Raw genomic sequence first — 12,510 nt, 5'->3', positions numbered from 1 at the left:
AGTAAAGTACACCTGGAGTTTATATTATTTTTGTGAAACTATCATTTCCAATGTGAAGAGCAAACTTTCAAGCTCAAGTAATGTAAATTATTTCTATCTAGCCAGTTTGGGAGCTCAAGACTTTTTTCACACCTGCCTTTTTGACCTGAAATAGTTTAAAAAACACAGGTATTACCACTGATACAAGTTAAGGTCCTGTTCTATTCAGGTCAAACAGAGTTAGGATGCTGCTAGTGTGCATGTTGGCTCATTCACTGGAGAGGCTCTGCTACACTAAATGGAACAGGACTTTTATTTCAAGCCTATTAATAGCAAAAAAAAACAAACAACACTATTCAACCTTGGATGGCAGTAAAATTTAAAGGTAAAAATTTAATATCTGGTCGGGAGATCTCAAGACAAGAACTGCGAATGAAAATTACACAAATAGGAATTATTTTTTATTGCTCACTGAACATAACTTACACATAAATACAAAACAGTAATTACATCCAATGATATGTAAGTGCTCAGTGTTAGGAAATGATAGCATTCATGTGATATTACAAGGATAATACTATGTCTAATATATTAAAGAGGTCAGTGTGCCGTGTTCACGATTGTCATTTGAGCATTAGAATATAAAATAGTTAAAACTCTCTCTCTATCTCACACACACACACACACACACACACACACACACACACACACACACACACACACACACACACACACACACAAATAGATAACATTGATGTTAGTTAAACATCAGAAATAAAAGCATTATGGATATCTAATCTGCTTTTTAGGCCTCTCTCTTGTTGCTCTCTTAGTCCGAATCGTCATCATCGTGAGATTTAACTGAACCTCTCTTGACCATCTCAATCTCTGCATTCTTCAACTCGCTTTTATCGTCCTTGTCATCATCATCATCCTTGTTCTTGAACTGGGCCTCGATTTCTGCAGGATCCATGTAGGTGTAGAAGTGCGCCATGATGGAGAAGATGACACACACCGCCAGCAGGAGAGAAGCAAACAGGATGTACTCTGCCCACTATGGAAAGAGAAGGAGAGAGACAAACATGGTATTAATGCATCATCATGTCCCACTGTCACCACATGGAACAAAAACATGTCCACTGAGATATTCTATCATTTTTTTCTTAGAGGACTAGTTGTGGGTTTAAAGCTACTACAAGGTACTTTGATATTTTGTTGATTTTGGAGCCTCCTGTGGACAAAAGTGGTTGTGTTTCCACAGTAACAACCACAAAGTATAACATCTTAAATAAAATTATTTAAAGAAAAACCTCCTCCTGCTACGTTTTAAGTGGCTAATGTGCTACTAACTGTAACTTTGCCAAGGAAAATGTAAACACAAGCTAATTCATTCTAATCTTAAGGAGAATCTGACCCCATGGCTATGGGATGAATACGTTTTGCAAGACTGAAACTAATTTTTGAAGGCTTGCATAATGTTTTGATGGACTTAAAAAGGTCAAATCTATGCTAACATTATTTTGTGCTTGAGTTATTGTTCTTCACAACTGCAGGCCTCACTACAGGGTTTCTGCAACACATTTTCAAAGCTTCAGATTTGTCACTGTTCTCCTATTGCTTTATTCTGTTTTCCAGGTTTGAAACCTTGAAAACCTTTAAAACTTGTGTGCGTATGTTGGAGAAAAAAGTTTTGAAACTCTGAAACTTGAGTTTGCAGATGTACATTTACACCTGTGAAAATAGCGCTGCAGTTATGAAGAAGGAAAAACTCAAATACGAAATAATGTTTGCACAGATTAATTTTTTTTCAGCCTATCAAAATTATGCAAGCCATCAAAACTTAGTTTCAATCTTTTAAAACCTTTTAATAAAATCCATCCTAGGGCTGACCAATCCATCCAGAAGGTGACTCAAGCCAAATAATCCGTTTGCAAAATAGATTATGTTTAATTGAATAATAATCAATTAATAATTAATTGATGGATTAATTGTTGCAGCTCTACTGTCCTTAAACTGAATAAAATATGGAAATTCTGTATGACTTGACTTATAGGGAGTCTTGACTTGACTGTCTTGATTCTCAGCACAGTCACTTGAGACTTGCTTGCGACTTGCACATTGGTGACTCACTCCCACCTCTGCAGCAGGCATTCAGAACAAATATCCAGAAGTAGCTGATCTCCTTGCAGACAGTCGTAAACTTATTTGGTTCATATAGAGGCACCAGTAATAAACAGACTGTTTCATAACCAGTTAAAAACTCCTTGTGGTAGCTTTAATCAGTGGGAGTTTTTTTTACCTGTTCGGGAATCTTTGCAAGCTCAGCCACAATCAGTACGATGAAGTTGCCAATAGCAACAGTCAGCAACCAGCCTGCTTGCAGCACTGCTTTCATGTTATTAGGTGCCTTGAGGACACAAAAGACGGACACAAGTGGAATAAAACCAGACACAAAGAAGATTTATATTTGAAAGAAAATCGATTACTCTTATGTACAGCTGTAAAATAATGTGTGGAGATGTGTGTTGCAACAGTTTTTACCTGTGAGTAAGAAAACTCCAGACCAGTGACAGAAAACATCACTTCACCAGCAGTGATGAAGAAGTACTGTGGGATCTGGAGAGCCATGTGAGCTGAGTTGGGCTTGATGTATTCTACTTCAGTGATAGTCTCATGACACTAAAATAAATAAATAAACAGAAATGATTACAGCAGTTCAGTTTAGGACAATGTGCCTGAAAAGACGGAAGCTGGATGGATTTTAACAGATTTTTGCAGAGCCACACATGGTCTATTTGTGCATTACAAAGGTGGTTCATTCTATATTTTTCAAATTTTCAAAATAATCTCATGAATAAACAAAAATGCATGAATCCAACCACCTTTGTTGAATTGTACTCAATATAAAATAACAGATAAATAACAGATAAACAATTAAACAAACAACATCACTTACACAAATAAATAAACCTAAAATATCATCAGTCACTTCATGTAGAATAATCAGGCATAATTTTCCCATAAAGGGTTCAACACACTAATGATGGAGTGACATTTAACACATTTACACATTACATTAGATGACATTTAAGTTTGCACATCTGACCAAAATTATTTCAAAATCATGTATTTAAACTTACATTCGGTCCAAAAGAAAATGTGCTGGGGATAAAGTAGGAATATGAACTTCCAAATCCATAGTCCCTGCTGAACTCACATTTCTGTTCACCATTCTGTATGGTGAAGATGTTCCTGATCATTAGAGAAGAAAATCATTTTAATAATCCGTACTACTGTTTGCATTAAAAAAGACTGTACTATGAAATAGTGAATTAGTAAAAAAAAAGATCCTTACTTTCCACTTTTTACCAAGGTGTAGTTGGAATAATAAGATGATTCAATTAGTCCAAAATCAGCGTTAGGAGTTGTTACGTTCACTGGTATGTTCAGTCCATTTACAAATCTGAAATGGGCACATATAGAGCAAAAACATCACAGACAGAATGTTTAAAATTTCTTCATTTTCAGTAACACTGAGGGAAAAAAGGGAAAGAAAACTCATAATTTCAAGGCAGCAACCCACACTATATTTTTGAGTTTTGAATCAAACTCTTAAGTTTTGAAACAAACTAAAAAAAAGGTTTCACCGACCTACAATCTTTTATTGAAATGATTACATTTTCTTATTTCGATAAACTTGAATTTTTGAGGTTTAGAGGCCCCCTAAAGAATTTGTATTTTAAAAATTGTTCACAGTGAGTTCACTTTCACTTCTTTTTTTTTATTATTTATTTTATTTTATTTTTTTGAGTTGAGGTTTTTAAGTTCAATGAGTTTATTCAACAATTTCTAAATTACAAATTTTGGGGGTTTCTAAAACTTAAGATTTAAGTTTATCTAAAGGTGAAAAGTAAATTATCCCAACATAACATTATTAGTCTGTAAAACTTCTTCAAAACATTCAAAACAAAATTCTGATGTTTCTTAACTTTTTGCTTTTACAGAGAATTTACTCTGCAGATAAATTATGCAATATGATAGTCAGTACTTTTACCTGATAAGAGACTAACAATTATGAAAATGGCCAATGATTGTTTTTCTATTTCAATTTCAATTCAGTATCGTAAAACTACTTTTCAGGAAATTAAAAAAATCCTGTGTTTTCAATCAAATTGAATGTTGCTTAGTCAAAGTTAGCATCTATATTTAATACTTTTAAACGGTTAAGAATTTGTTAAACCCAAAGACAGACCAGGGTGACCAACAGTATTAATTTATGAAAAAAAAAAAAAAGTCAAAATATTTAGATACAAGGTTCATACTCAACGTAACGACAATTATGCTTTATTGGCGTGAATGTGAGGTGAGCAATTATGGCAAGGCATCAAGGATACAATTAATAAAAACATAGCAAAACAGAAAAAATAGAAAAACAGAGTAAATTGAGTAGATAAATACATAAAAAGTATAAGAAAATAGCTAAAAAGAGATTTTCTGCTGGTCAGTTTCGATCAAATCAAATCAATCAAAAACTGATCAATGAAATGTATATTTGTTACAGTTTATTCAACTTACCGGATTGCATTACTTCCTTTTTCTGGTTTGGCAGTCAAATCATCAGTCTGAGGAAATACAACGCAGATTAATTTAGCCATTAAAAGGCCTCGTGCATGTCTTTATTTTCCCCATCCTGTGTGTTTAACTCACCAACAGCCACGCATCACTGAGGTTTGCAGGAATGAGAAGCGTTTGCCGCTCTCCCAAAGACAAGAAAAAATCCCTTGTCACTGCAGAGCTGCCTATTGTTACAGTGATATTTTGTGTGTCGTATGTGAAGAAGTCACTGCTGGCCTGCAAAACAAAGAAACTGTTAAGACGTGAAGTTACTGAGATAACAATGTGCACACATAAAAACTGGGGTTTTGGATTTTCACAGAATTTTAACTTTGTAAGTTCCAGTTTTGTTAAAGTTTTGCGTTACTGTGCGATGACATACCTGACCTCCAGGAAGCACCTCTGTGTTATTGCCGGACAGACTAACTGTCACTGGATTATTGCCCATGTTGAGTAATTTCAACTGATTCTGGGAGGCTGTTGGGAAGGTGGGCAACGTTTTCTGAAAGGTTGCACAAAGCACAAAATGAGCACTTGCCTTTGATCTGAACTGAACTGAATTAGTCTGTGTTCACCTAAATACCAGGCTTGGAACTAATTCATCTGTGAATGTTTGTGTATTTTACAGAATAAAAGTAGACGATCATAACAACTTTTTCAACTTACATCAATTTGAATCTGAGTCACAGCAGCGCAGACAAAAGCAATCGCTGCCATAACCATCCCCACTGTCATTCTTTTCAGAGGTCTGTTGAAGTTGAGAGATACAAATGCAGTGTCTCATCTGACATTCATCAATAAATCAAATCAGCTCATTTTTTCCTGACAAATATTGAACTATTCCCCCAAACATGAAAAAGTGGCCAAGAGGAAATTGAGGGATTTCTGAAATGGAGCTCTCTTCTAGAACAAGCATGTAGAAAATTAAACATTTAAAAGCATTTGTCAAAAGTAAATGTTATTCCTGTGATGTTATTTAATAACCCAACAAGAAGACTCTCAACAGAGTGCAAATCTCTGCCAGAACTGACCACTGTATCTATATATAGACTGATAGATACTGTACAAACCCCAGACTAAGTGTCAGCAGTACTTACGTGAAGTTAAAGCCGCATTTGTTGATCAGAGGGTAGATCACGCTGTCCATGAGAGGCACCAGAGTCAGGATCAGGATGGGGTTGAAAGTCTTTAAAAAACATAAATTGCACAGTGAAATTTTTCTCAAACACAGTGCAGTACATCAGTTCAAGATCGCATGATGCACTTCTTTTAACTTACCTGCATCTGATCAGGCTGTACGACAAGTAGGCCCTGCAGACACAGATAAATTATTAGAACATTAGAACACAAGATATTACCCAGTAAAATATATTTACACTTGTTCTTTGTTTTGTATTTTTTTTCATCATCAAACTTACAAAGTTTCCATCCATGGTGGTGGCTTGCAGAGTCCACCTGGAGCCCTTTAATAAAGACATAAAGTTTAAGACAGTTTCCACTGACAACAAGTGATGTTGCCTTTTTAAAAGGAAGAATAACTTTAAGATACCTTTTGGTCAAACAGGGTCCAGAACATCGGAAGTGGGATGTATAAGAAGAGGACCTTCAGCACCATTTTGATTTGAGCAATGAGGAGTTTCTACAGCACAAACAAACATAATAAGGCATTAATTTAAACAGGCATTAGCTTTCAGCTGTCTTTGAGATGTTAGAGAGTTAAATGAGGTGAAACTTACATCGTATTTTTCCTCTGCCCAGTCCATCCAGTGCTCCCTCTTTGGGTACCGCTTGCTTCGGTGCCTGAAGCGGTTTTTAACAGCAAACTGATGACAGCGAAGTGAAGGAGAAATATGTTTTCAGAAACACCTCGAGAAACTGTTGTTTAACATTAATGCAGAATGTGTTGATGCAAATATTGTAAAAAACAGACTCACCCCTATACATTTACACACATCCAGCATGATGTTTCCTTGTGGTTCAGCTTTGTAGTACATAGGACTTCCAGCGATAAACACCACTGTTAGGAACATGACAGGAAAAAAATCATTATGCTACACGCGCAGTAAATGGGCACAGTATGCGTACTAAATCTTTAAATTTCTGCTTTATTTATAGAGTCACAGTCTCCAGATTGTTTAGACATACCAAGTGCAACCACCATCAGTGCTGCAGGGACACCGAAGGCCAGAGAGTAACATTCCTGCTTAGTGTGGATGCCGCACTCCTGAGCTGCAGGTGGAGACAAACGACTGCTGTCAAACTACAACTTCAGTTTCACTCATTCTGAAGGACCGTCACGGTTTACGGCACGTGTTCGTCATAAACTTCATGCTCCGCTCATATCTACCTCTGATGATTGGTGTGATAATGGTTGACAGCAGACTCCCGCCGTTGATGCACAGGTAGAAGACAGAGAAGAAAGTTCTCCTTTGCCTGTCCTGCACAGAGAAATAAATCACTGACTCTTTATCATGTGCTGCGTGCACGTTGTGCAATGCTTAATATGACATGTAATAAATTCCAGTGTGATTAATATCCATGATTATATTAAATGATACAGAGACCAGATATTTTTTTTTAGCCATGCTAGCAACACGGATCTAAGAATTAATTGTGGTAACTTTAATTCCTTTATAGAATCCCCCACTGATTTAGGATTACACTCTTTTTACATTGTCAGACTTAAGCTCGGCAATTAAAATGCCAATTATTAGCTAATTTTAAGACTAAAAATATCAAAACTTCCTTGTTAAAACTTGGTATCTATATTACCCTTAATGCACCTCAACCTCTGACAGCTCAGTCTCAAGCAGAGAGGAGGTCTGGTAAGTTCACTTCTTTCAACAACCAAAGATTATTTTAATTTTCAAACTTCTTGTCTTCTGCAATAAGCGATGCTGACTCAAGTAACATGACCTCAGGTAATTTATCCAATTCCATGCTGCTCCATCTGGAGCCACAAAAGGCCATGACAGTTTTTTTTTTTCATAATGCAGTATAGGGCTGCCTCTGAAAGTTAAAGGTTTGAATCATCTCTCTGAGACGCTTCATTTGACTGAGATTCTTCAAGCTGAACAGTTGTTTCTTGTCATTCAGTGTGTATTGTAATAACAAGATAAAACAGATAGAGGCTTTCAAAAATGCACAGAGAGAATATTCCAGTGAGAATTATAAATAAGGGGACTCAAATGAGAGAGAGAGAAATGAGAGTGAAGAAAACAAGTACTCTTGATTTTATGTACGTCATTGTGCAGTATGTGAGGCTGTGAACTTTACAAAACAGCGTCTTAAAATCACCACAAACCACAAAACTAATGGAGAACATCTGACACGCTTCAGTGGCTGACTGCTCCACAGTGGGCTTCAGGACATGCACTTTCATTGTCTCTAATTGTTTTGAGATCTAATATTTTCATATCATGTATGATAAAGAAATGTAGGAGTTTAGTGTGTTTCTGAGCTGAAAAAAAGGAGCAAATTGCCAAATATTCAAGTTGGACACACAAATTTGATTTGCCTGACAAAATTCTGAGTCAGGTACAGAAATGTGTAAAACTGGTGGATTTTTAACTTTTTAACTTTTAATTTATCCACTGTGATGTCTGCAAAACTCAACTTAAAACTGAACCTAACCTCGCCCAACTTTTTCCTCTCCTATCTTCTGTATTTTCTATGTGCTATGTTGAAAAGAAGAACAAATTTTGAAGGTAGTTAAAGGATGGCTCTGGGGGACCAGTAAAAGCAACATATACATACATCTTGAGTTAGCTAGTGTCAACAAAACGCTAGCTAACTACCTAGCTAATCTACACCAATCAGTAGAGTCAGTAAAGTTGCCACAAGAACCAAGTTTGCTCAACTTTTATTGGAGCAAAAATAGGCAGAAGGTAGAAAGAGTCACGCTAAACTAATATGGTCAACATGGTATACCTTAAATCTGCATCATTATCAGCATGTTAGAACACTAGCGTTAGCATTTAGCTCAGAGTACTGCTATGGCCTGATAGAACCACATGGCTGCAGACTCTTGGTATGAGTATTTTGGGGGCATTTTTTTTCTGTGTTTCGATGGTGGATAGCAGAGAGGAGACAGGAGGAATGACATGCAATAAAATACTTGAACTAGGATGTTGCAATTGCATGTTGAACACAGCTGTCACCACCAAAGGTTAACCATTACAGAAGAGGACTCAGCAGAAATGAGGTATGGTGTTCTAACCTGTTTCTCATTGAACTGGTCTCCACCAAAGGCAGCAACACAAGGTTTGATGCCACCAGTGCCCAGAGCGATGAGGAAGAGACCCACCATGGCCAAGGCACTGAACGCAAAGAGGAACATGTGCATGAGCAGAGGGGACTGTACTGCACTGTGCTCGGTTATTTCTGCAACAGAAAAGAAACTCACACGTGAAAGGTCATGTTGTTTGGTGTCCCGTCCTGGTCCGTGTCAGTGATGTCATGGATTGCACTGACAGCCATCGCGGCCTGACCGATTGCGTAGACAATGGACAGGTAGATGATTGTCCTGGAAGAGGAAGAGGCAAAGAGAACTACTGAGATCTGTGTGAATGACCTCAGAACAAATGAAAGAAAAGGTTTTGCCAGAATGATCTTTCTAAGTTACTTTTCTCATTTGTGAAAACAGGTGGAAAAAAGTTTTAGCAGGTGATATTTTTTCCCCAGGACTATTTTCATAGTGTTTGAAGATGAAATACTAATTTTGACGACATCTCTTGAGCCTGAGATGCAACACTATATATATATATATTGTGTGTTAGCAAGCTATGCAACATTACTGCCATGTCCTTTGGCTAGACATGTATTTTAATCAACCCTAAAATTCAGCAACCAATAGAAAGACATGACAGTAATGTTACATAACTTGCTAACACACAATACTCTATATGTACTTTGTGTTTAGGGTGCAATAAGAAAATAAAACTCACCTGGAATAAAACATGACTACTTTTTGGAGTTTGTTTTAGATATTGTATATACAGTTAATAAGTTTAGTTCAGTAATTCCCCACCTGAGGATCTGACCCCCTTTAGCGGATCACAAAATGAATCTTGGGCTCATGAGATGATAAAATGGAGAGATGAGAAACAAAAACAAAGTTCTGCAGTGCAAAGCTGAAAAAATGTTTGGGTTTTGGGCTGAATCTTTGTGGTTTTTGTTAAATATTGGATAAATTTACATCTTTGGGATGTAAATAATCATTTAAATTAAACTATCTGAAATTTTTAGAGGCAAAATCTGCCTTTGGTGGAACTGCCAACAGCTCAGATTTCTGAAACATGTCAAGGGTCCCCCAGCTGGATACTAGCCCAAAATGTTGGGATGGTTTAATATTTAGCAATGCACTGAATTAAAAAAAATAAAAATACATTTTAGACACTTATTATACAGTATGTAAAATTTAAATTTCTAAAAAGTAATAAGTAACTGTCTGTTTAATAAATGTTGCAAAGTGCAAAATACAAAGATACAACAAAACAAAACAAAATTTCCCCTCTGTAAGTAGAAAATAGCAGAAAATGAAAATATGCCCACTCATGTAAAGTACTTCACTTGAGTAAATGTACTCAGTAATTTTCCTCTAAAACAACTTTTTTCATGTGTGCATTAAATCAATGGAAGCAGCCACTCACTTAAACTTTCCCAGCCAGGAGTCAGCCACGATGGCCCCGAGGATCGGGGTCAAGTAGCAGAGAGCCACAAAGACGTGATAGATGGACGTGGCCAAGTCATTGTCCCAGCGCAAGAAGTACTTCAAGTACAACACCAGGACAGCTGTGGACAGGCAGTGGACACAAAGCATTCCTCTTATTATACAGTATATAATCATTAATCTAAGACTGAACAATATCAACTCTGAAATGTTTGATCAGCGAGAAATATCCATTAAATTCTCCAAATTAAACAAAACAATCTATCATGGCTACGGTGCTGGAACCAAATATTCTCACCTCGCATGCCATAGTAGGAGAACCTCTCGCAGAACTCATTGACAACGATGAAGAAGATGCTGAGGGGGTAGCCACACACCACTTTACTCTGATGGATTAAAGAAACAGCAGCAGAGCGTTCAGCAGTAGTGGAGAAATTATCTTCATTTACTTACTGAGTACAGAAGTGAAATGTACTTTATGTATCAAAGGTAAAAATACTCATTGTGCAGAAAGGTCCATGTCAGTGTTATATTATATTATTGGATAATAATTAACGTTGTCATATTTTAAATTTGCTGTTGGTCGATCTGGAGCTCATTTTTACTGCTTTGTTGTACTTTTGGGTAATAGTTAAAGCTTTAACACTGCCTTGTATTTTATAAACTGGGGGTGAGTGGGGTAAGATTTTTTCATATGTTGACCTTTAGGCAAGGGAGAATGAGACCGAAGTAATTGCAAACATTAACCCTTATTTCAGAATGTGTTCTATCATGACAAATTTGAATTTGAAAAGAAAAGTGGTCCTATCAACTGGCCCCAAGATAGGGGTAAGTTGATCCAAGTCAGTGGGTAATTTCAGTCATCTGGGGGTAAACCTGAGCATCATTTAAAAAATTTGCCAAGATTTCCTTTTCAAAATAATTTTGAATTCACTCTTGACTTTATGGTCACATGACAACAAATGTGCGCAGTTGCAGAGAAAAATGGACCGGGTCAACTTGCCCCTTGACTCATCTTACCCCACTCTCCCCTCAATGTTTAAGATGTAAAATGAAAAGGTTAATATAGTTGTGAAATGTAGTGAGCTGAGGTATAAAGTAACACAAAATGGAAATATTCAAGAAAATATGAGTAAGTAAACATCTGACTAAGTTAGTGCTTTTAATTCATTAACTTCTATCAGTAATACAGTGAGATGATGGCTTTTTCCTGAGCATTATCATTTAGTCACAGTGAACAAGTAAAAACTAAACCTGCACGAACATCAAAGAATTTAAATACATTAAATACTTTACCGTCCCCTTCTTCTCTTTCTTGGGATCCTCGTTATCTGCGCACGAGATGAAATTTGTTTAAATAAACAATTTCACCAATATACACAAATACATGATCTCACTAAAAGCCTCCAAGTTACTGTATTTGAGTCTGTTTTTCTCAGCGTTTCAGTGTGGAATTAAGAAACAAAAGGCAGCATTTAAAAGTGTGCAACAAGTTGTCTTTGTTTGCTCTGACTTGTCCTTCAGGTATTTTCACCAGCTGCTCGAACTGGTATATTAACTTTTGTTTTGTTTGAATGAAAACACAAATAGAAATGTTTGCAAACTCACCCGTCATGATGCTTGAATGGAGCTGCTGCCTTCTTTCTCAGTTAGATATTCCTTTGAGTTTCCTTCAGGGTGCTGCTGATAATTGAACCTTCCCTGTTCACCTGTGGGAGTGGGAGTGCGTCTGTAATGTTGCTCCTTATTAGCCCTTGATGTGTCCTGCACACTGCTGACTGTGTTGCTTTTATGATGGGTGGAACCGCGAGATAGAGGAGATAGAGAGTCAGCTATGTTCAGTCCCTGACACCTCATAAAAACTATTAATCCACAATAAATTAAACAAATAAACTTTAATACATGTGGGCAACAATTTGACAAGGTGTGCATAAGACTGTGATAACCATGTCCTGACATCTGGTATGAACATGAGTCTATGAATGTTTATGACTGTTGTCACTAAATGTAATTTGGTCACTTATGTCATTTTAAATGCAAAGTTGAAATTGTTTAAATCAAACCAGTAGTGTCTGTTATAACCTGTCAATGTCTTTGTCATGACAACTTGACATTATTAATCTTAATAAAACTATTAAACTTTATGTTTTAACGTTACATTAAGCCGTCTTATGTGGTTGGTTGTGACACTGGCTGTCATGGGACCATTATAAGTGTGTTATGAACATTTTCCTAGACCTTTTATA

The 12,510-nt window shown here is 36.5% G+C and overlaps 1 protein-coding gene across 1 annotated transcript; it reads right to left on the bottom strand.

Moving 5' to 3' along the window:
- Positions 1-417: 417 nt before the first annotated feature.
- slc15a1a (solute carrier family 15 member 1a) lies at positions 418-12,009 on the bottom strand. Its single transcript, XM_084725084.1, is given in 24 exon segments — positions 418-870; positions 872-1,033; positions 2,279-2,386; positions 2,521-2,658; positions 3,120-3,231; positions 3,335-3,442; positions 4,555-4,601; positions 4,687-4,830; positions 4,976-5,095; positions 5,260-5,341; positions 5,691-5,779; positions 5,872-5,904; positions 6,012-6,056; positions 6,143-6,232; positions 6,330-6,416; positions 6,528-6,610; positions 6,739-6,822; positions 6,941-7,031; positions 8,813-8,912; positions 8,999-9,118; positions 10,245-10,386; positions 10,563-10,650; positions 11,561-11,595; positions 11,873-12,009. Coding segments are annotated over 24 exon segments (2,223 nt in total). The 5' UTR covers positions 11,880-12,009; the 3' UTR covers positions 418-762.
- Between the last annotated feature and the right edge of the window lie 501 nt (positions 12,010-12,510).

This window comes from Lutjanus erythropterus, chromosome 8, assembly GCF_056507025.1.
Source record: "Lutjanus erythropterus isolate fLutEry1 chromosome 8, fLutEry1.hap2, whole genome shotgun sequence".
Classification (NCBI taxonomy): domain Eukaryota; kingdom Metazoa; phylum Chordata; class Actinopteri; order Lutjaniformes; family Lutjanidae; genus Lutjanus; species Lutjanus erythropterus.
The sequence above is the reverse complement of the archived record's forward strand: the minus strand, read 5'-3'. Positions and strand labels throughout refer to the sequence as shown.